This window comes from Sarcophilus harrisii, chromosome 3, assembly GCF_902635505.1.
Source record: "Sarcophilus harrisii chromosome 3, mSarHar1.11, whole genome shotgun sequence".
NCBI lineage: Eukaryota > Metazoa > Chordata > Mammalia > Dasyuromorphia > Dasyuridae > Sarcophilus > Sarcophilus harrisii.
This window is the reverse complement of record NC_045428.1, coordinates 567,292,839-567,314,646: the sequence shown is the minus strand read 5'-3', so window position 1 is coordinate 567,314,646 and position 21,808 is coordinate 567,292,839. Positions and strand designations below refer to the sequence as shown.

Here is a 21,808-nt window from a genome sequence, read left to right as displayed (position 1 = left end):
ACACTTTCTAACCCAAGACTTTGTATCACTTGGGGGAAAGGTTCTTCCTTCCTTGGCTGAACCCTTCCTTTGGACTGTTTCCTTCATAGTTATTTGCTGCCCATAAATATTTTGAGAGCAGGGCCTCTGCTATATCCAGCTCTCTCCAGTGCCAGGCATAGGATTATCTAACAGTAGACACTTGATAAGTATTTATTGGAATGAATTGGATTAAAATGGGAGGAATGGGACTTGTTAATGTGGAATAGCACAGAGCTCTTTTCACCAGAAATTTTAGTCTGTGGCAATAAAGCAGGCTCCAGTTCCCATCTCCTTTTTCCTCTTTGTAAGCTGCTGCTTCCCAGATTGAGGGAGCCATTTCCTGAGTTCTCAAGGCCCAGCAGCCCAACAGAGGAAATAGCAGGCATTCCCTCATAAGAAGAGTGATAAATACAGCTAAACACCATCTTTCTCAGGGACCTTGGTTCTCAGAAAGGACCCTCTAAAAGACAAAGTGACAATCTGTTTCTGGGGAAGGACGATGTGGGACAGCTTCTCTTCCTAGGCCTTCAAAGAGCCATTTTCTGCTTTTCTGGCTTGGCTTTCCACTGGTTCCAAAGTATCAAATATCCATCTGCCTCCTTTTCTTTTTCTACAGTCTCCTCTAAGGAGGTATTACTGAAGGGCCACTGACTCAGTGGTCTCGGCCATCAACCTTTAGCTAAGGTACTTGACCAACTCTTTGGAGACTTCTGCCTAGCCTCCTGTTGGCAAAGCTGGGTTTGCTTATTTCTTCCTCTGATCAGAGTATTAAGTTACATGCATTAGAATCCAAAGGCGGGAAGCGTTCTTTTGGCTGCCTGTTTATTTAAAAACATAAAACCTTAACTTGGAGAATAACTTAGTAAGTTTTCTTGTAAGCAAAATAACTTTGATTCACAACTAATGGATTAGGACTGTGCAGTTATGCCAGTGAAATGATGGTTTTCTTTCCTTTTAATAGGGGATTAATCAGTCTCCTTTCCTATTGTGCACTATAGAGAGACAATATTGGGACCTTACTCTTTTGGGTAGAAAAAGGACTTAAAAAATTCTTCAAAGGGGAGAGCAAAACCACATTCTTTTAGCCACCCCACCTGGGATTCTTAGAAATGGAGAGCTTTCTATTTAATCTATTTAATTGAATTGAAAACCCATGAACTGCAGCCACTTAAGGGTTGCCACGGGATCAGGAAGACCATGAATTTAAACTTCACTTGAATGGATCCAGCCTTCATTTTGTGTAGTTCTTCCAAGATGCTTCACTTAAAGGATCCAGCTGCCTGTTTTTTCCCTTCCCAACAAGACTTTGCCCACTATTGCCACTCTTTGGCAATAGTAAAGAAGCAGAAATGACTCCATATTTCCTGCCTGGTCTCTCTGGGAGGCACACAGTGTCTTTGACTTGTATATGGGCAGTTTCTATGCTTTTTGATAATTAATCTGGAGTACCCCCTAGTTAAGGGATTGTTCCCTTGCAATTTCCCACTATCTGGTTTTACAGGTCTGGAGCAACTCCAAGAGGTCTGGTCTTAAGAATTTTCTTGTTTGAAAATAGGGTCTACCATATTGAAATGGACTGGGCCTTTCCTAAAGTGCTTATGTTATGGCAGGTGTGCAGGCTGCCCTCTCTGTTGTCTTCAGCATCTATATAGAGAGAAGAGGATTAGGGCCATCAACTTACTCAGGAAATCTGTTTTTCCACTTGTAAATGAGGGGAGAAGGAATTTGAATTGGGTATTCTTTAAGGTATTGTAAGACTATGATTTATAAAAAGCGGCTTTAGCAGAGAATTTCCTTTTCCTGGAATGGAAGGCAAAAAGCTAAAACTGCCCATCAGTTACCAAACCAGATTCCTACGGAGTTACTATAGCATGTGAAGAATAGCAGTAGAGGTACCCAGAAGTTTGCCCAAGACAAAGTCCAAGAAAGGAGTCCTTGGTAAAAATCCATGGCCTCATCTCTACATATGAAGGGCACCAGGTATGGATGGCAAACAAGACAGGCTAAACCAGGGTCTTCAAACTCTTTAAATAGGGAGCCAGTTCACTGTCCCTCAGACTGTTGGAGGGCCGGACTATAGTAAAAACAAAAACTTTGTTTTGTGGGCCTTTAAATAAAGAAACTTCATAACCCTGGGTGAGGGGGATACGCGTCCTCAGCTGCTGCATCTGGCCCAGGCCATAGTTTGAGGAGCCCTGGGCTAAACCAAGGAGGCAAGTTTGACTTGGCCTTGATCTAAGGAATCCCATGACAGCAGGGATCGTTGAGGAACTGGGGGTAGGGGTGGGAGTAAGCATTGGGACAGAGGAGAGGGAAGCTCAATTGTTAGGTTTTCTAGGTCTGGGGGGAAAAAATCCGTCCAGGATCCAGTGGCCTATGATTCTGTAGAGCATGATCAAGAGAGATGGGAAACTCTTCAAGTGGAATTTTGAAGACATAAAGAGGAACTAAAGAACAAAAGCTAGAATTGCCTAAGAAACCAGTGTGGATGTACAGGAAACTCATTAGCCAGCTGGGACTTTGAAAAAGAGATGTGCAAAAATGGAAGGGTTTTCAGTAGTTCCTATGTTCACACTGGTGAGGGAAAATCAGAGCTGGGGATAAGACTCCTGTTCTGAATGAATTGGGTGCTGATCATCCACAGGAAATGGATCTTTCTTCTCTGCCAAGGAGAACAACCCATGACCATAAGGGATAGAATTAAAAATGGCCCGTAGAGGGAATTGATGCTTGGTAGGACTTAAGAAGAGAGCACCCAAGCTATCCTACATCAATGAAGGAAGAACTGGCCTTGGGGGAGAATTGAGAGGCACTGCAGGCTCAGGAAAGATCAGCAACTCTAGGCCAGTGACCTTGACATTCAAGGCACAGTTTAGAGACTTTCCAGGGAAGGCAACTGAGAGAATGATCTGGGATGTCTTCATCATGAATCTGTCCTGTAAGACTGACCTTCCTTCCTCCTCCAGGAAGGTTGTGGGTGCTTTATAGATGGAGAGTATCTGTGGTTTGATAGAACCTTGACAGGAAGTCTCCAGTGGGGTTCCCCAGGGAATTATACTTGGCTCTCTGCTACTTACCCTTTTATTTAAGGACTTATTTAAAAAAAAAAAGCATAGAGGACATATTTGCAGGTGATACAAAGCTGGGAAGGAGAGCTAATCCATTAAGTGTAGTCAGGATCCAGAGAAGGCTTTATATTATAAACTATTCAGCCAAAACCACAAAGATGACCTTTGACATGCATATAAAATTTTTGTGCTCTGATTTACAGAATTAACTTCACAAGTACAGAATGAGGTAAGGAGCATGGCTCAGAGCACTTTATCTGAAAATAAGCCAGAATTTTCTTCCATAATAAGAAGTGGTGTGGATTGGCCAAAAAGCCAATGCACTCCCCTGCTGAACTGAAGTCGGGTAGGGCACTGGTGTCCAGGACAAGGAAGGTAATAGTCCCCAGAGACCATGTTTCCTCCACCCTGGTCAGACCCATTGCTGAGTGTCTTTGCAGTTCTGAGGATCTTGTTTGAACAAGGACATTGGATTCACTGGAGAGCTTCCAGAAGGGGAAAGCCAGGATGGCTCATCGAGGTTCTAAACTTCTCTGAAGAACAGGGTAAGAAACTATAGCTGCTTAACTTGGAGAAGAAAGAAGGGGCTGTCTTGAAGTCTGTTTTGCCCTAAAGAAAACTAACTAGGTGTGATGAGAAAATTTAGGTTTGACAAAGGAAAGATTTCCTAAATCTGAGAACTCGATAGGAATGGATTCAGCCACCTCTGAAGATAGTAGCTTGCTCTTGTCAGATGATGGAAGAGGGTCTAGGTAAGGGTAGAGGCTGGACTAAATAGCCCCCGAGGGCTTCCAGCTCCTGAGTTGTGATGTTATGGTCCTTTGTGAGGGACATTATCAGAGACGTTGTAGAGATGGCCAGGAGCACTGCTGCTAAGATATTCCCTAAACTTGGCTAGTAGAAGCTCCATCATTGGTCCCTCTCTAAGAGAGCAGTTCATTTCTAGACTTGAAACTGGGCATCCTTTTTTATTTGGGATGCTACAACTGAAGAGCTAAATGAGAGGTGTATAAAACTTTGCTCTCAATCCGTGCTTTAGCTCTGGAAAATGTTCTGTCCCTCTGACCAGCCAGGCAAAGGCACAGCTGCGTTTATTTTTGAATTGTGGACTATGGCCCATATAGTTATCTCTTTTTGATCAGGGATCAGGGAACTCCAGCAGCAACTCTGGTGAAGAACTGAAGGAAAAAGTGATCGTGGCGTGATTTTCTCAGCTTAGCAAGTTCTGCCCCTTTAGAATTTCAAGGGCTGTATTGTTTGTTCCTTACAATGCATGCACCAGTCTAGGTCAGGTTGGATGGCTCTGCTTGGCCCTGCCTAATACTAGAGCAGCAGTGAATTCACTGGGAGTTTGCTCCTTACATGTTAAACACTGGTTATGCTTTGTTTTCTCTACAGCAACCAGTGTGGGAGGCTGTTATTACCAATAAATAAAAGTGGAACTGCTGCTAACATGATTTCAAGTAGATTTTCAAGTGTAAGTTTCTAGAAGGAACATGACCAATATAAGGTGAACAAAAATTGTTCTCTGACTCCAAGAAGGTTTAGGAAATAACTAGTGTTTCTTATCTGGAGCCCCTTTTTCTTATCGTCCAAAGCCCTCCCTTAACTTACTTTGGCAGCATTGAAGCAGAGGAAGAGAAATCTTGGAAGAGAGACATCTGAATGAACTAGATGCATGAAGGACCAACATGGCAGGGGCTCTGGAACTACATCCTCAACCTGTAGTGATACCCTTGATTGGGGGGGGGGGTGCCCCCCATGGTGTTTCCCTAGGCACCAGCAAACCTGAAAGGAATGAGGAGTCTGGACATCCTCCTCAGCAGGGGTCTAGGAAGAATGGGACCAGGGAGTTTCTGTGGTTACTTCCAGCCCATAACCCTATAGGAACAGGCAGAGAGTTGGTGGTGGGACTGTTAGTGGCAGATTTATGAAACTGGCAGGGGAAGCAGGAGAAACAATTGGACCCCAAAAGGAGAACCAGCTGACTGAGAGACTGGAGTGGGAGTGAAGTAAAGGGATTTGCCACCTTGGTCCTTGGGCTGCTTAGTAATTGCTGCTGAATAGTGTGGCCTTGTGAACTGGAACATCCCAGGCACTCGGAGAGGGGCTTTAGAACTGGATAAGCTTCCAAACCCCTTCTCTGGGGAGTGACTCTGAGCCAATTCACTTAACTCTGTGGGCCTCTGGTTCCTCATCTGTTGAGGGAGGAGGGCAGACTGGCTGATCTCTAAGGTCCTCTCATTTTTAATAGAATGACCCTGGGAATGGATTGCTATAGAATGGGCTGAACATGGTCAGACAATTGTTTGCTTTTCCCACACTGGTTGCTGATGGTGGCTGCTATTCTCAGGGACAGCCCTGGTAATAAGAATATAAGGAAGGGGACTCTACTCCCAAGAGTATCCCCAGCATCTCCAAACTTGTGTAAGGCTCAGCTTCACAGGCTGGGGAGTTGAACTCTGGGGCTTTGAGCCAAGCTTGCTAATAATAACATAATGAATGAGGCCCAGGAAATCAACACAACGGGTCTTAAAGCTGAGCAGCGTGAGGCCTTGGAGCACAGCTCTACTGTTTGGAGATTAGGTCTTCTCAGGATGCATGTTGGGACATGAAGGAAAGCTGCTAATTGATTTTCTTTGAAAGGGCAAGAAACCCTCTTTAAAACACTGATAATGAATTAGCCTGCCTCTTGCCTTGCCTTTTGTTTCTGGCCAGGAAGCATTCTGCCCTGTTATTTAATAATGCATTTTAGGAGCTCCTAGGAGAGCAATCATAAGCCCTATTTAGGCTAAGTCAGGTTCTCTTCTAGATTTGTGGGGTAAGAGATAGTAAGGATTTGGCAGAAAGCTAATGCTTTCTCTAAGCGACAGCACTGCCCCCAGGCTTAGAAATGCACCAGATCCATTTGGCAAAAAGAGTTCCAGAATAAAAACTCTGAGATTTGGAGTGTGGTTTTCTTTCTTCCTGAAAGAGGTGCTAACTGTAATCTGCCCTCCACACATGTGAAGGAAGTCGGAGTTGTACACTTTACTGAATTGTGCAATTTTCTTTTCTGGATTATATCAAAAATTGTAATCATAAATGTGAGATCAGCAAATTGATGATCTATTTCTTTGCTATTTCTAGTAGTCAGATTCTTTCCTGAGGAGAGGGTTAAGGAGGGTGATAGAGAATTTAGTATGGTGGACCCTTATAATTTGGGAAAAAAAGTCAGAAAGTCTGAAAACTTTCTAGGATCAACTCATAGATGAGATTAATCATTTGTGGAAATATTCCCCCAAAATGATACACCCAAGATGGACTGCTTATCGGGAGACTGATGAGCCTGGGGCGTTTTCTAAAAATCACTGGTATAAATGAAAACAAATAAAAATCACTGGTGTACATCCTAAAATCTTATTCTACAGACATCACTTTATTGTAAAAGAAGCTACATCCGTCCTATCCATTACCAAGACATATTGGGGTAATAGAAGCTTTCTGAAAACTTGGAGTCACCAACAGACTAAAGTCATGATCAGAGTGCATTGGTTGAAGAAGCCAGAAATATTTTGTCTGGAGAAATGATGGCAGACATAGAAGCATTTGATAATAGGTGAGCAGATAAAGGATTGGTCTTATACTGCTTTGTATCAATAGGCAGCTTTTTAGCTCAATATAGGAAAGACTGAAAAATTTAGAGCTGCTCTGAACTAGACAAAGCTGTTTCAGGACACAAATTCTGATCAAGGAAAATTTTCAAGCAGAATCTGAGGGATCATTTTTCCAGGTAGATTGTCAACAGTATTTTTCCTACTGGTATAACTTGGTCACTCAGGTCCTTAATGAACGACTGCAAGTTTGTAAAATGAGAGTGGTTCATCATTATTCAGCACTATCCTAGAGAAGAGAAGCACTTTCTAGCAGAAATGAATTCATTAATTCAGTGAGCTGAAAAGTTACTTTGATAGAGCAGCCATAGGTCATCAGGCCACCTTAATTCTGGTGAATTATCCCACAAAGCTATTGTTCTAGACTGATTCATTACTTACCAAGCTGCCCTCTAATTCACAAATGTGCTTTGACTGGTTCAACTCACTGATTATTTGGATGACAGCTTCCATGGCTTATGGCTTCTATATGAAATGAAATTATGAGTCAAGATCCCGAATGGTGATCATTCCTTGTTCTGGGACTACCCTGAGGCTCTACTTCCTGAAAAAGGGAGGGATTAGGCTATATGGCCTAGATATGTTCCCTTCAAGCTCAGTGATGCAGTAATTTCTGCAGGCTTCCCTGATGGAAAAGCGTGAGGTGCTCTGGAAATACAGACTTGGGAGGCAAGGCTGGGCCAGGCCTGTGACTTGTAAGCTCAAAAGTCGGCGTTAGGCCCTGGCAGCCCAGGGAGTTGGTCTGTTCTTGGGATGCATTAGTTTAGGCAGAATGTCCATGAGTGTCCTGCTCTCTGTCAGGCACGGTCTGTTCACTCCTCCCCGAGTCACATTTTAGGTAGGCCGTTAACAGATGGGAGTGGATCCAGAGGAGAAAGAATGAAGACTAGATACTACACAGTGGAAGAAAGAGAAGAAAGTTTAATAGGGATAGGCTGTGTTGCTGCTTTCATATACTTGACTGCCAGTTGTAGAGAGAAGGGACTGAACTAGCTCCATTTGGACCTGTGGGGCAGCACTGGGGACAATGAGGGGTTGGAGAGGCTTTAGAGAAGCAGATTTAATTCTCTGAGGAAAAAAAAAAAAATTTTTTTTTTAATTTAATAACTTTTTATTGCCAGAACCCATGTCGGGGTAACGTTTTACAACATTATCCCTTGCACTCACCTCGGTTCCGATTTTTTCTCTTCCCTCCCTCCACCCCCTCCCCCAGATGGCAAGCAGTCCTATCCATGTTAAAGAGGTTACAGTATATCTTAGATGCAATATATGTGTGCAGAACCGAACAGTTCTCTTGTTGCTCAGGGAGAATTGGATTCAGAAGGTATAAATAACCCTGGAGGAAAAACAAAAATGCAAGCAGTTTACATTCATTTCCTAGTGTTCTTTCTTTGGGTGTAGCTGCTTCTGTCCATCCTTGATCAATTGAAACCGAGTTAGATCTTCTCTTTGTCGAAGAAATCCACTTCCATCAGAATACATCCTCATACAGTATCGTTGTTGAGGTTCTGCTCATTTCACTCAGCATCAGTTCATGTAAGTCTCACCAATCCTCTCTGTATTCATCCTGCTGGTCATTTCTTACAGAACAATATTCCATAACATTCATATATCACAATTTACCCAACCATTCTCCAATTAATGGGCATCCATTCATTTTCCAGCTTCTAGCCTCTACAAACAGGGCTGCCACAAACATTTTGGCACATACAGGTCCCTTTCCCTTCTTTAGTATCTCTTTGGGGTATAAGCCCAGTAGAAACACTGCTGGATCAAAGGGTATGCACAGTTTGATAACTTTTTGGGCATAGTTTGAGGAAAAATTTCTTAACCAGTAAAAGCTGTGTAATATTTATTTTAATTTTTTATTTTATAATAACTTTTTACTTTTCCAAATACATGCAAAGATAGTTTTCAACATTCACCTTTGGCAAAACCTTGTATTCCAAATTTTTTTCCCTCTCTTCTCCCCATCCTCCCTCCCCTAGAGAGCAAGCAATCCAATATAGGTGAAACACGTGCAATTCTTAACATATTTCTGTAATCGTCATGCTGTGTGAGAAGGATCAAATCAAGAAGGGGAAGCAAGACAAGGTGAAAATACTATGTTGTGATCCACCCTCAGTCCCCATAGTTCTTTCTCTGGATACAGATGGCTCTCCTCATCACAAGTCTATTGGAAGTGGCCTGAATTGTTTCATTGTTGAAGAGAACCATGTTCATCATAATTGATCATTATATAATCTTGTTGTTGCATGTATAATGATCTCCTGGTTCTGCTCATTTCACTCGGCATCAGTTCCTGTAAGTCTCTCCAGGCCTCTCTGAAATCATCCTGCTGGTCATTTCTTACACAACAATAATATTCCATAATATTCATATGCCATAATTTACTCAGCCGTTCTCCAATTGATGGGTATCCACTTAATTTCCAGTTCCTTGCTGCTACCAAAAGGGCTGCCACAAACATTTTTGCACATATGATCTTTCCCTCCTTTTATGAAAAGAGCTGTTAATTATAAAGACTAACCCCAGCCCCAGAGAAACACTGAGAAAGGACACTTCTCTCCCTTCTTCAGAGAAAGTTGCACACTGTCGATCCCTATGTGTGGCAGCTTCCTTTTGTGGTTCTGCTCCCTCCCTTGCCTTTTTGTCTCAGGGGTGGGACACTTAGAAAGAAGTGAAAGTGATGTCAGAACCAGATGCACAACAAGAGGCTCCTCCAAAGTGGAATGGGCTTTGCTGTACTCTGGCTCTGTGATTCCATGCGATTCCAACTACAGCTCTGTTAGGCTGCTCTCTGCACTCAGAGGGGAGAAAGGCAGAGAGCTCATCTAAGTGGGATGGCTCTCTTGGGTTGGCAGTGCCAAGGGCTGCATAGATTATATACCCCTGAGCTTAGCATCTTCAGGAAGGGGAAAAAAAGCCCTTTAAGGAATGAATAGACCAGAAAACCAGCATTTGCTACATTTGTGGTGCCCCTTTATTTGTTTACTTGACCTTTTATTTAGCTGGCTTACTTGGTCCAAGGCTTTGAGCCTGTTTTCTTTGAGAATGGTTTCTTCAAGAGTGTTTGAGCCTTACCATTGGAAAACAGCAAAGTTTAGGCTTCATTTATTCCTTCAAAGCATAAGTTGTCAGGGGTATCCTGGTTGGAGAAATAATACTTGGGATTAGTCAATTATGAACTGCTGACCAGATACATTAAAGGGGTGTGAAGTGGCAACAAGATTATATTATGATCAACTCTGAAGGACGTGACACTTTCCAATGGTGAGATGATTCAGGCCAGTTCCAATGATCTTGTGAAGGAAATGGCCATCTACACCCAGAAAGAGGACTGTGGGAACTGAGGATGGATCACAACACAGCTTTTTCACTTTTTGTTGTTTGCTTGTATTTTGTTTTTTCTTTTTCTTGTGCAGCATATTTGTGGAAATATGTGTGCATTGGATTTAACGTATTTTTACCATGTTCAATATATGTTGGATTACTTGCTATCTAGGGGGGAGGGGCTAGAGAGGAAGGGAAAATTGGATCACAAGATTTTACAAGGGTAAATATTGAAAAATTATCCATGCATGTTTTGAAAATTGAAAAGTTTTCATAAAAAAAGGGTGGGGGTGGGTGGTATATATACATGCAGTATAGCCTTCCAAGGAAATAATTGGCTGCTTGCCAGTAAAGCAGAGTCTGACTTAGTGTAGGATTGGATTAAAGAGTCCCTTAGTGTCTGTCAGTCTCCTTACTACCAGTTATTAGTCAAGGCACTGAGGTTGCCTCTTTGAAGGTCACTAGTGCTTTACTTATTGCCTGATAATTCTCCCTTTAGCTTCCCTGGACCACTTGTTTTAACTTCTTCCTCTGGGTCAGACCTCTCCAAAGCTTCTGATGACCTCTTAGTGGAGGTTCTTCTGACTCACTGATGGTTCCTGTCACTCGTGTGCTTGCCTTCTTCCTCCTGCTCCTGAATAGAGAAGTTCTAAGAGATTCCATCTCCTTCCTCATGACACCTTTTTGCAGGCTGTTCCCTGAGTCACTTCGGTTCCACTTTTCATTTACCTCCTGTTGGCTCCCTTGATGCACACATGATGAGCACCCTGGCTCATGACTTCACCTCTTGCCTGGACTAATCACTATATCTGCTTCCTCTCTCCTATTTCCAATTGGTCCTCCACAAGCCACCAAACACCTGACTGATCCAGGCCCTTGCTTCCAAAAGCTTCTGTGGACAATGTTGGTAGTCTCCAGACTAACAAGAAACTGGAACCATATTTCAACACAAATTTTAGTCTTTTTACTTTCTATTGCTCCCCCTTATGCCCTCCACACTCCAGGCAAATTGACTCGCCTTGCTCTTCTCTAAACATGGCATTCTGGCTCTTGTCCCCATTCACGATCCATCCCTAGGCCTACTTCCTCCAGGAGCCCTTTTTTCAGTCTTTCCCCAGGCCCACCATCAACATCCTTCAGGCAGTCACTTCACCTGTGCCTCTACCCAGCTGGCTGACTGGCTTCTCTTCTGTGTCTGTGTTGTTTCTTCATTAGAATAGAAGTCCCTAGAGGACAGGGACTGTTTCTGTTTTTGACTTTGTGTCCCTGGCACATAATGGATACTAACCAATGCTTTTTGAGTTAACAAAATGAATTCAAGTCGGGGTGGCTGATGTTCAGATCTTCTGGATTCTCAGCATGGGTTCTTCTGGCCCACTTTTCTTTCTTGACAATATCTTTGTAGATGTAGGGTTTTGTCTTTGTAGTAGCACTTCTCAGTGTATTCCAGGGACCTCCAGGATCCTTTCAGGGAATCCACAAGGTCAAAAGTACTTCTATAATAATATTAAGATGCTTTTATTTCTAATATGATAACTATTGATAGGTATAACTCACAGAAACAAAATTCTTTTTAAAAATTTATTAGTATTTTACTTTTCCAATTATATGTAAAGATAATTTCATTCAAAAGTGAATGTTGAAAACTAAGTTTTGAATTTTTTTTTCTTCCTCACTTCCCTCACCTCTCCTCTCCCCAAAACAGCAAGCAATCCTTTATAAATTATACATGTACAATCATTTCCTTATAAGTTATGTTGGGAAAGAAAAATCGGAACAAAAGGGAAAAACAAAAAAAGGTAAAAATACTATACTTCAATCCACATTCAGTCTCCATAGTTTTCCTTTCTGGGTGCAGATGGCGTTTTCCATCCCAAGACTATTGGAGTTGTCTTAGACCATTATTGCTGAGAAACAAAAGCTCTTTAGAGTTCCTCAAATTTGTAAGAAAATAAGAGATGTCCTGAAACCGAAAAGGTTTAAAAGTGCTGTTTTCTGATAACTCCAAATTTCTTGAACCCCAAGCACCACCCTGCCACCTGCCTACCACCACAAGATCTTCATATTCCTCCCAAAGTCCCTTTTGAATAAATAATTTTGTTTTGACACATAGTTTAATGTTAGTAACAGGAAATATGTCTGCTTTCGATTTAATAATGTAGTGCTAAAATCATCCAATGTATTTGATCTGAGTTTTGTTGACAACTTGAGCCATAAGTAGGGTGGAGAAATTAGGGTTTGTAGAGCCCTTATCTTTCCTTTTTTTTTTTTTTTAAATGTACAACTTTTTTTAAATTTTATTTTATTATTATAGCTTTTTATTTACAAGATACATACATGGGTAATTTTTCAGCATTGACAATTGCAAAACCTTTTGTTCCAACTTTTCCCCTCCTCCTCCTCACCCTCGCCCCCAGATGGCAGGTTGACTGATACATGTTAAATATGTTAAAGTATAAATTAAGTACAATATATGTTTACATGTCTAGTTATTTTGCTGTACAAAAAGAATTGAGCCCTTATCTTTCAAAGGAGCATGTGAACAATTAAACAGCACCTAGCTATCAAGAATCATCAACTAAAATGGGAAACTCTCAAATGGTAGTCTCCTCAGCTGGCTTCAACCTCCTTTTTTATCCTAGGGTTGTTGACCATGGGGATTTCTTCTATCCATCTGCCATGTTTAACAGTGTATTTTATGGCTGAGTCCAGCTCTATATCATGTCACTTGCCCAGAGCTCAGGGAGTTTAATCTTCCTCAAAAATAGCTCTTTGATCTCTTGTCTCTCCCAGCTCAGAAATCTCCTATGACTCCCTATTGCCCAAAGGATTAAGTGTTGTGAGCACTCCTTACTATAGTAGCAGCTCCTTTGCTTTTCCTGTGATCTCCCTTTGGAGGGCCCTCTCTTCCAGCTCCATTGTTCCAACTCTCCTTTGTTTCAATCCTGTCCATTCTTTGAGGCCTACCTCAAAAATGGAGTTTTCTACCATCCCACAATCGGATATGATTCTTCTCCTTGAAGCCACATAAGTTTTTGTGTTGTTAAGAGTATTTTGTGTAGCCAGTGGTCATTTCAAGGGGAAGAATAGTGGAGGTATAAGAGCTGGATTCCCTGGCTCAGTCGTTGAACTTCTGAGCCTTGTCTTTCCTCTCAATAAAAGGGAGTAAGAGCTTTTAGATTTTATTTCATTTCTCATTTCTGGGCAGTCACAGGCGTTTGTGAAGTTCACTGTCTGTGGCTGCCTTTGCCTGTCTTTTTCTCGTAGATGGGTGAATGTCATTGTACTGACCCCTGCGTTGATAGTCTCATTCCAGGACAGCTGAATTAACGGACCACCTAGTTCTGGGAAAAGCCCAGGGCCAGATTCCTAGGGCGTTGCTCCAGTCCATCCTTCAGCAGCGCCAGCGGTAGATTGTAGGGAGTGATCAGAAAGGCATTGGAAGGCAGTGGGAATGAGATTGGGGGACGAGAGGGAGTGAGCCGCAGAAGAGCCCTTATGGCTGGCTTTGAAGTGGACAGGTGACTGTGCACCATGTCTTAGAAGGGGATTCTCTCAGTGATGCTGCAGCCGAACTGTAGTGGAGTTCTGCTATTTTGGCACCTCCCTCATCCCTATTCCCCAGGCACCCAGTGACCGTAGGCCTGCCCAAAGCCCCTGCTGCAAGGACGGCAAATGTCCCAGGATGAGAAAGCTTATTCTTTCGCTTGCTGGAGTTCAACTTTTAAGGGTTTTGTCCTATGGTTCAACCAGTTCACACTGGGTTTTTTTCCTGTGTAAATAATTGATTGTCCCTGGGAGTGTTTACATTTTAAAAGGCAACTTTTGTTTAAATAAGTGAATCTCTGCTGAGAATTTCTGCCCACTTCTGGGGACTAGGGGCAGGATGTTTGTTATTCTCCCTCCAAAATAAAAACAATCTTCTAAATAGAATTCATTTCAGTCTTGGTTTCCATTTTAAAATTCCTTTTGTGAAAAATGAGATCATCTTTTTAATTAGGTCTGATCTCCTAGAGTATCCAGATTAGTGGTGCTTAGGGATCATTTTGTATAAAGGGCCTTAGTAGAAAGAATCCCAGCTCACATATTTGATAACCATGTGGCTATGGGCAAGTATTAGAACCACTGAGACTCAGTTTCTTTAAGTAAAATGTCACTCGTGATATTTGCAATAGCTGTGGCTCAGGGCTGCTGTGAAAACTGCACGCTAAACCTGTAAACACTGTCGCGATAGGAGAATGGCTGGGAGTCCAGACAGGGCTGAGTTCTTCTGGCAGAAGCTCGGGGGTGCGTGTTGTTCTTGGGCCCGGCCTGCTGTCCAGCCTGGGCACCTGGGCTGAGCACCCTGCCAGGGCCTCAGCAGTGTCTCATTTAGGGGATCCTTTAGGTCATCTCAGCAACTAGTGGAGCTACTAGCCGACCAAAGGGACCTGACTTTTACTTGATATTGTCCTGGATTCTTTTAAAAACAAAATAGACAATTAAACTTCTATTTGAGAGTTATGTTTTTTTCCACTTTTTATATACATTTTTTCCCTCTAGGAAATAGACAGACGGTTGGAAAAAAAACTGAAGATCACCCAAAAGGAGAGGTAAGATTACTCTCTGCTCTAGAGGACCCTTGCTCTCTTCTATTTGAGAGTTGGGCAGTGAATGCGGTTTTTTAGCTGACCCTGAGGTTTAGATTCTTGAGAATGAACCCTCCCCTTGAGCTGGGAAGTAGAACTTGGGACATTTGGACATGTCCCGTCACCCAGGCTTCCTGGAGGATCTGTGGATGGCTTCTAAGAACAGGTTTGCCCCCCCTCCCTCCCCATCAGGACGGGGTTCAAGGTTAGGGTGGGAGGACTGTCTTCCAGAGAAGGGAAGTAAGATGCCAGCCCGTGATTCTGGTTTGCTTCTGTGCCCTAGCTGAGGCAGGAGAACGCAGCCCAGGGCTGGTCTCCGCTGGGGAGTGGGCCACGGTCACTCTCCAAAGAAGCTCTGTCTGGGATGGTCAGCGCTGCCTCTGCTCTAGCTCTCCTGGCTTCCCACTTCCTTGATCAGACTCCTGGCTCCAGGTCTGTCTGTTTGCTCGTCATGGTGACCGCGTACCACCTCCCATTACGAATGTTTTTCCATGTCATCCCCATGCTTGTTCCAACTCAGCTATGGCAGCAGCTGCCCTCCAGTCTCCCCCCCCCCCCCCCCCCCCCCCCCCCCCCCCCCCCCCCTTCCAGCAGCTAGGGCTCTGCTCTGCTCTAGAAATAGATCCCCCCCTCTGCCAATTTGGTTCTGGGGAAGCCAGCAAACTTGTTGGGAAGAGTCTTTGTGGGCATTTGGGGTTATTTCTGCCTCTGAAGAACTTCATCCTCCTGCCTTGACCCTGTCCCACTCTGTCTCTTTCCTGCCCTGTGGTGTGGCTAGGACCCCCTCCTTTGGAGGGAGTGGAGGCGCAGTGGGGCATTTTGCGGATGGTTCCCGGTGTGGCTTTGTGGTAGGGGGGCCGCCTCCCCAGGCCCGGCCATGCCCTCCCTGTATTTCTGGGATTATTCTTAAGCCAAGCCCCGCCGCTGTCCAGCCAGAGTGTGCAGCTAAGCCCACTGTCCTGAGGAGCATGAGCCCCGTCCCCTAGAGGAATTGGGGCCATTCTCTGTCCCATCAACAGTCGTCCGTAGGGCGATTTGAGCCCCCCAGACCTCCTGTGGGGGGGAGGTACTGCCATGCTGAGGTGTCGTGTTCTCGCAGGGTGGCCATGGTCCTCTCTGAGCAAGGAAGCTGGGATTCTTGTTGGAGCAGGCTTGCTCAGAGAGCTGTGTTCAGGGTGTGCATTTTGTAGCTTTGGGGTGCCGAGCAGTCACTAAGTCACAGAATTTAAACTTTCAACTCATAACCCCAAAGAATCCCTCCCACACCATGCTTGACAAGTGGTCCTCCAGTCTTTGCTTGAAGACCGCCCAGGAGGGGGCACCTCCTGCCTCCCAAGACAGCCTTTTCCACTTTTGGATACCTGGAACCATGTGGAAATTTGTCCTCTATGACCCAAATTTGTCTCTGATTGCTACCTATCGCTCTTTAGTGCGGCTTTGGGGGGCCGGATGTCCTGGAGGAGGCAGCGTGGGAAGCCTCTTGTCCCACCCTGGGCCGACTTGATTTGCCTTTGGAGGAGACCAGGGGCTTCAGCCTCAAAAAGCAGTTTCATGTGTCTTGGCTGAGTGTTGGCTTGCTATTTGGGGCAGCGCCACCCGGTGATTTGCCCTGCTCGGAAGCCTGGGCATGGATGTTGACATCTGGGGCGCTTTGGGAAGGTGGGCTCAGATATGGCACCCGGCTCTTGTCAGGCAAGAATTCTGAAGCCGCTCTCACTTTCTCCTTCAGCAGGAAATCTACGTCTCCTCCCAAAGTGCCCATCGTTATTCAGGACGATAGTCTTCCCTCAGGACCCCCTCCTCAAATACGGATCCTCAAAAGGCCCACAAGCAACGGGGTCGTCAGTAGCCCCAACTCCACCAGCAGGCCAGCCCTCCCCGTGAAGTCCTTGGCCCAGCGTGAGGCGGAGTACGCGGAGGCTCGGAAGCGAATTCTGGGGAGTGCCAGCCCTGAGGAGGAACAAGAGAAGCCGATCCTTGACAGGTGAGCCCAAGGGTAGGTACTTGGGCTCCCAGCCTGAGCGCCACAAGATCTGGGTTCAATTCTTGGCGCTGCTGCTTCCTTCCTCTCTGCCTCAGCTTCCTCCTGCATTGAAGTCAGGACTCTCTTGGATCTGACTAGCTCTGACTACCTGTGAGGGTGGGGCTGAAAGAGGTAGGGGCCTGCTCCCTCTTATGTAGCAGCACTGTCAGGACTTGAACTCATAGCCCCAAGTTTTCTGGTTGTGACCCCTGAACCTGGAGGCCTGCAGGGTTTGGGTCATGAAATGAAAATGGCTTTTATGAAACTGAGCCTAGTAGGGGTTGGACACGGGCTTATCTTGGGTAGGGCCCCTCGGGCTTTGAGAGGTGTCTCACCTGCCAGGGTGTCAGTCAGAAGGCCTGGGGTTGCCTCCCCAGCCCCCGCGGTCCCCCTCTGCTCAGAGTTACCCTCAGCGGGTTAAAGCTTCTCTACCCTATTTCTGAAAGATGGTGACATGGAGAGAGAGAAAAGAAGCCGGCTCTGTTTGCCAGGGGACTGGGCTTGAGGTCTGATTCTGCCTTCGTTTGCCACCTGACCTTGCCCTGCAACCAGTTCCCTCTCAGCAAGAGGGTCAGGTTGGGGGGGCATCAAACTCGCTGATCTTCCTCCTGAAGAAGCCCAAGGCACTTGGTGGTTCTGGAATCGAAGCTATGCCAGTTTCTGGACCCCCACCCACCCACCCCCTGTGATTTTGTGGGCCTTGCTCGTTCTGCCCTTGGGCTTCATTTCCTCAAAATCCTGAGCTTTGTGCAAAAGTAGTTCAGATTTCCACCCTGGGATGAGCTGCTTGCTTTCCTTTAGGTTGAGGACTTGTCAGGATCTCGTTCTGGTCCCCAGCCCTTCTCCACCGAGATGAGGAGGGGTCCAGCCACTGAGCCTGGCAAGCCGTGAAACAGGGAACAGAAAGGAAGGGTCAGACAAATGGCCCCGCACCCCCCAGTCTCTTGGCAGTGGTTCCGACCTTCAACTCCCAAGGGCCAGCTGGCTTGAGGGGAGGAAGGGTTTGCGCTTGGGGGAAGGGAGAGGGAGGGATCGTGGGGGAGGGGGCAGAGAGTGCCAGTGCACACAGGGACCAAAGATAACCCCCACTTCCGTCTCTTTCCCTTTAGGCCGACCAGGATCTCGCAGCCCGAAGACACCAGACAGCCCAATAATGTGATCAGGCAGCCCCTGGGTCCTGATGGTTCACAAGGCTTCAAGCAGCGCAGATAAATGTGGGTGCGAAAGGATGCTGCCCCCGCCACCACCAGGGTCGTCCGCCACGGGTTGCACTGCCGTGGCGGACAGCTGGACTTGAGCAGAGGGAACGACCTGATTTACTTGCACTGTGATCCCCTTTGCTCCCCACTGTGACCTTGAACCCCATGCACTGTGACCCCCGACCCCCTCCTCCCACTGTGATTGGCACATCGACAAGGGCTGTCCCAAGTCGCTGTAAAAGGAGAAGGTGGGGGCATGAGGTGGGTTGGGGGGCCCACCGCAGACTCAGAGCAGAGAGTCAGATGGTGCCACTTGGGGTGAAGCCAGTGCCAGCAATAACAGTTTATCATGCTCATTAATTTGGGATTTCAAAAAACAAATGGGAACGCCCCCAAACGTGCATGTCTTCATCACTTAAATAGCAAGTTCCATTTGAAAGGATCGTTTTCTTTTTTTTTTTTTCTTTTCTTTTTTTTTTTCTTTTCTGTTTTTTTTTTTGTTTGTTTGTTTCAGAGTCTGATTTGCAAGGAAAAGTGCATGGGAGGGGTTTTAGCTGTTAAATGAATTTTCGTTTTAATTGAGAAGGGTAGTTGATAGTCTTCTAAAATGTTTCGATGAATTTGCGGAAACATTAACAGATAGGATTTTGGCAAGCTTAGCTTCTTGTTCTCTATTCCTATTGCTGCCCCTAGGAGGGATGGGGCTTCTCAGGCTCCCACCCCACCCCCCGTCCCTCACCCGGCTCCGTCTCATTGGGGCCCCTCGGTGAGGGCAGGCCGGAGGGCTGGGGCTGGCAGGAGGCACCGCCGGTGTTGGTGGAGGTGCGCGAGCCCGCAGACTTTCCCTCCCCATCCCCCCACCCAGCGCCGGGATTGGTCGCTTCCAGCCGCGAGTTTGGGGGGAGGGAGGGAGACTTGTCATGCCCAGGTTTACAAGCAAGGAAAAGTAGGTTTATTCAGTATTTTGATTTCTTATCCAAGGAAACCATGGGAACGAGTCTGGTTCCAAGGCCTCTGCTGATAAGCCATCTGTACAGTGTTGTCAGGGTTTGAGCTCCCAGGAGCCCAGGCCGCTATCACTCAGCTCGCGGTAGCAATCCGGAGCTGAACCCAGCACGTTTCCTTCTAGGGGTCCTTGCCTCCGCTCCTGCCTTGGTTGGCGATGACAGACTGGGTACCTGTAGAGTGAAGCTACGGTGTCCACTCCCCTCGATTAGATGCCCAGCCTCCCAAAGCAGGGGCCGGAGGGGGGTCCGACAGCCCCCCTGGGCTCTGGAAGTGCCGCTGGGCCTGGGGCCGTGGAAGCTGGGCTTGCTCCTGGGTCCCCGGGGTGCGCGTGCTGCCTGTGTGCGGTGGAGATGGCTGCCTTGCTTCCCAGCCCCCCACCCCCGCTCCCTTCTACTGCACTGAATCTTCCTATGACTTAGGTATTAGCCAATTCCCGCTTCTGATTTTACCGACAAGTTTCCAGGGGGTTGGGAGATGGCCGCATTTCCCAGGTAGCGTGAGTGCACTGCCAAGCCATATTTAGACCCAGGGCGGCAGCTTGAGTTTGCTTGAGGGGCCCTGAGCCTTGCCTTGTTTCAGTGGGGGCGAGGGAACCGTCTCTCCTGTCCTGCCTTACCTGTCCTGCCGTGGGGTCAGGCCCAGCAGGGGGAAGGGCTACAATTAGGAGGCGGCCATCGCCTGCCCCAAAGTGAGGGTCTCGGGGGTTGGCCTCCAGGAGTGGTGCCATGGTGAGTGAAAGGGCCATGACTACCAGCGGCCCACAAAACAGTGGTACCGGCTCCTGCCTTCGGGGAATGATCTCCACGGGGGTAGGGAGGCCTGCTCACCCAAGTTCTGAGTGCGCAGTCCACACCAGTTACTGGCCCAAAAAAGCCTGGACCCGGGAGGAGACTTCCTGCCTGGGTGCCGAGGGCATGAGGGTGGTGAGAGCTCCGGAGCTCGGCCCCTCCCCGGGCCCCCAGCATCTCCTGCACCAAAGGCCAGACAAGGGAATAGGAAACTCTATTATGTGTGTGGGTTGGGGCAGGGAGGAGGAGGAGAAGGGGTTGGGCTTTCTGTGGGCGTCCATATCTTCCCTAAGTGCATTTCCTTTGGTTCAGTTTTGTTTTCTTATTTTTTTATTTTTAAAGTGAGCTGTGGGCTTTGGCTTAGGAACTCCGGGATGGGGGTGGAGGGCGGTAACCTGAGGCTGCTGCCCCTTTAGCCACCTATCCATGGCCATGTCCTTTCGTCCGGCTCCTCTGATCCCATGGGCCAGGCCCCTGACCTCCCGGCTTAACAGCTTCCAATGAGCCACTTCTCCCACATCAGCCTAGCTAACCAAAGGAGCTGGGGGTGCAGGGGCTGGCAAGCAGCCCCTCTCAGCCCAGCCAATCAGGGTGCTCCCCACCTGCAGGCAGGAGGCAACACCCCAAAAGCCCAGCCCGCTCCTCCCTGGGGGAGCCTTCCTGTCCAGACTAGATAGGTGGGGCCACACTTGGCCACCCAGCCCACAGGCTTGAGAGACCTCGTGGATCATTGTTTCTAGTTGTGGTGTTTCCCCCAGGGTGAGCCAAGGGCCCCTTGGGTGCGTTCAAGGGAGAAGAGTTGGGAAGGGAGGGAGAGATGCCATATATCCTGCCGCTCTGCCCTGCTGGAGTAGCCGGGCAGCTCCCTGAACTCCCAGCCCTCTCCGTGGGTCCCCAAGTCAGCAGATTAAGCATTTTATAAATTGTATTTTAAATAAATGTTTTAAACTTGTCAGAGTCTTGTCATGGTTTCTTCTGTTCTCCAGCTCTCTACTGTGAGTTACAAAAACGCTAGTCTTAAGAATTAAGGGTCTTTGTCGGATCTCAGAGACTCAGCACTGGTTGTGTGACTCTGGACAGTTCATTAGCTCCCCTGCTGAGTCTTGGTCCTAGATCCTGGTTTCCCTTTTTAATCTATCCTTCCATCACTGTCCCTCTATGGTAGTTTATAGAGCTCTGCCCAGCCTTCTCCAGAAGTATCCCTTTCATGGGTTCTTGTGGCACGATGGTGGTTCTTTATCCTTCCATGAGGGTAGAACACATTTAAACACAAAGGTTGTTGCTGATTCTTCCTTTGAATGTCCTCTATTAGCCCACTTCCAAGTTGTGAACGTACTCTGTAGATCTTAAGATGCTATAAAAAAGTGAGCTTTTATTATGCTATAGACTCGTTCCTGAATGTTCCTCTCGTTCTCTTTGCATCTTTGCTTTTCATCAAGTCAGGTGGGCACCAGTCCCAGTTGTCACAAGCCTCTTTGTCCCCCGTTGGTCTTCCTGGCATTGGTGCAAAGCTTCTTTGACTTAGTGTGTGTGTGTGACTCACTGTGCATACAAACTTTAGGCCAGTGAGCTTTACAAGTAGGATTTTGGTTCCTGGAATAATTGTAGAATGTGTTTTGGGGTCCTAACCAAATCAAAAGCTTTTTAACAAATGAGCATCTCAGCATTCTTGTGGAAGAAATGGGAGATAGAGGCCCTTAGACAATAACTCAAGTGGACGAGTTCAGAGCTGGTGAATGTTGTTAATGGCTGGCCCCAAAGTGACTCGGAAAGAAGAGTCTCTACACACATACAGACACACACACCCCAGGTGTGCTAGGGATTTGTATTGGCTCTGCCACTTGGCACCTTCGTCAGGTCTAAAATCTCAAAATAATTTTTTGAAGTGAAATAACAGACCAGATTATGTCAGTAATTGGTGGAATAATAGACTTCAGATTATAAGCCAATAATCATCAAAACTGAGTTTTTAAAATTAATCAACAGGAGCAATTAGGTGGTGCAGTGGTAGAGCACCAGCCCTGAAATCAGGAGGACCTGAGTTCAAATCTGGCCTCATGACACTTCACAACTTCCTAACTGTGAAT

At 46.3% G+C, this 21,808-nt stretch overlaps 2 protein-coding genes across 4 annotated transcripts in view; both read left to right on the top strand.

Moving 5' to 3' along the window:
- SZRD1 (SUZ RNA binding domain containing 1) overlaps positions 1-20,676 on the top strand; it is a 32,651-nt gene extending 11,975 nt beyond the window's left edge. For 2 of the 3 annotated variants that reach the window (XM_031962775.1, XM_031962773.1), the window contains exons 2-4: positions 14,618-14,667; positions 16,433-16,687; positions 17,836-20,676. In XM_031962775.1, coding sequence (XP_031818635.1) covers positions 14,618-14,667; positions 16,433-16,687; positions 17,836-17,938 — 408 coding nt within the window. In that variant the 3' untranslated portion in view covers positions 17,939-20,676. The remainder of the gene's footprint in view (positions 1-14,617; positions 14,668-16,432; positions 16,688-17,835) is intronic. The other variant, XM_031962774.1, reaches the window with a different exon arrangement.
- The window catches only part of NECAP2 (NECAP endocytosis associated 2), a 96,273-nt gene that overhangs the window by 8,899 nt on the left and 65,566 nt on the right, over positions 1-21,808 (top strand). The window lies entirely within an intron of this gene.